Here is a 2,191-nt window from a genome sequence, read left to right as displayed (position 1 = left end):
AACAACATTCAGATGGGAAAAAAATATCCACTTAATTATCCTTTGTCTTTATTTTCCCGCATCATTTCCTCCAGAGGGAGACGGCATAAACCGAGAAACAAAGCCACCATAATTTCCCTGTCGCATCTTCTTTCACAGACTGCCTCTCACTACATCCGTCTCGGCTAGATTCAAGTCCGCGTGAATACGGCTTTCCTGTCAGGACCAGCAGACCTCATGGATGAACAGGGACCCTTCGTGGCTAAATCGATCCTGATCTCTCTTCATTCAAGCCATTTGGACCAAGAGGACAAGGCGCTCCCTCCTCCTCTGCTTCACACGGAAGGGCGTGCAGGCTTGTTCCTTCTGCCGTGGCGCCCACCGCCCACCAGCCCGCCCAGACGGCATGGAGCTGCGGTCCACCCTCGGGTCCACTCTGCCGGCAGGTGCAGAGGCGGCTCCCGAGAGGGCGCGCTGTGAGAGCGCATAAGGGGGTCACCTCCCCCACCACTCACACGCTCTCCTGCCTGCGTGGTCCGCGAGAAGGGGCCCCGGGCGCTCCACACGCCTGAGTGTCCCCCACCCTCTCACGTGTCCTCCAGTTCCGAACTCGTGCTTTTCTCCAAAAAGTCAGCGCTCTTCTGACCCTGAAGCTCGGTATCAGTGAAACGTGCAAAGGGAGCGTGGTGGCCCCCCGCAAGGGGGCTTCGTGCCTACAGCTGTATAACCCGAACCCCTCCTTCCTCCAGACACCACGGAAGGTGACTTCCTGCCCTCGCCGGTGCCGCACTCAAACCTGAGATCATCTGCGTAAAAAGCTCCTGCCATCATATTTATCATGCAAAACAGAATCTGCGTTTTGTTATAGATTCTGCAGAACGATAAATCGTCTCATCCACTGCCACTAAATTAAGTAAAGCCCATTAGGCTGAGCTTGCTCTGGGTAGGGGGTGAGCAGGCTTTTTCTGTCAACGGCCAGAAGGCAAATATTTCAGGCTTTGTGGGCAATGCGATCTGTCGCAACAACTCAATTCTGCCATCGTAGCGCAAAAGCAGCCACAGACAGTGTGCGAACTGGCTGTGCTCCCATAAAACTTCACAGAAACAGATGGCGGGCCAGATTTGGCCCATGGGCTAGAGATCACCAGCCACCGCGCTCTGGGAGAACACAAATGCTGAACACGGTTCTAGAGCATCTCCCGACTCCAGAACCCCTGGTCAGCAGCCTTCCTGAAAGCCATACGCCAAAAGGCTTCCACAGAGGCATTCGGGTCTGCAAACTCGCACTCGAGAACCAAGCCCCGTGTGACAGTCGTAAGCTAGAAGTCCCCACCTCTCACATTCAAGATGCTATTAGAGTGAGTGCTGGCCGCTTAGGCCACACCGGCCTTTCTCAAAAGAATCTGGACGCGATGCCCATGCACACTCTGCCTGCTCGTCAGGGGATCTCGACCGAGGGAAGGAGAACTGGGGAGGAGACTCCCAGTACTGAACGTGACTAAAGAGAAAGATGATTCCAAAATTTCCCATCATCAAACATTAGACTTTTAGGATCAAGAGTTGTTCAAATAAGTAAGCTTACAAAGTCGCTGGCTGATTTTCATAAATAACGCATTTATTAACCACATGACATTTGTGGTATTTTTGCCAGTCCCAATTAGGCAAATTGGTTATAACGGCTCATAATTCATTTTAAAATGACCTTCCTTCTGCACAGGTAACCTCTGAATGAAGTGCATCCTAAGATTTGGTTCTTTAATCAAAAAGAAAGAGCTTCCCCTGTAGAAATGAATCACCACTTCGTTCGCTAGAGTGTGAGACTAAACGGCATTAAGTCCACAGAGTGGGCAGGTCGGAGCGTGGGCAGCGACGGGGACGGGGGCAGAAGCCCGAGACCACCGCATCCAACAGGAGGACAAACCGCAATCCTGAACCTGAAGATCCTGTGCTGTTCTCTAAAACTCCATCCTACTAAATGCTGTGGAAATACCCGATCCCATAGTTCAGAAAGTCTAAGAGGCAATTTAAACATTTATAACACTGGCTTCCCTTAGCTCCAGTGGCATCCTGAAAAAAATCTCGCAGACTTATTTGTCGAACAACCTTAGACACAAAACGGAAGATCACATTCCCAATTTTTATTTCATTATTCTATTTTTCAAATCGCTCCAGAATTGGGAAGAACTATATGCTTAACCATAATTCCCAGAGA

The 2,191-nt window shown here is 50.5% G+C and overlaps 1 protein-coding gene across 1 annotated transcript in view; it reads right to left on the bottom strand.

The window, feature by feature from the left end:
* LPIN1 (lipin 1) overlaps positions 1-2,191 on the bottom strand; it is a 53,257-nt gene that overhangs the window by 42,424 nt on the left and 8,642 nt on the right. Inside the window, exon 6 of the mRNA XM_023533606.1 lies at positions 362-453. Coding sequence (XP_023389374.1) covers positions 362-453 — 92 coding nt within the window. The remainder of the gene's footprint in view (positions 1-361; positions 454-2,191) is intronic.

Source organism: Pteropus vampyrus, unplaced genomic scaffold (genome assembly GCF_000151845.1).
Source record: "Pteropus vampyrus isolate Shadow unplaced genomic scaffold, Pvam_2.0 Scaffold105, whole genome shotgun sequence".
Classification (NCBI taxonomy): Eukaryota; Metazoa; Chordata; class Mammalia; order Chiroptera; family Pteropodidae; genus Pteropus; species Pteropus vampyrus.
Note: the sequence above shows the minus strand (reverse complement) of the source record. Positions and strands in the feature narration are given on the sequence as shown.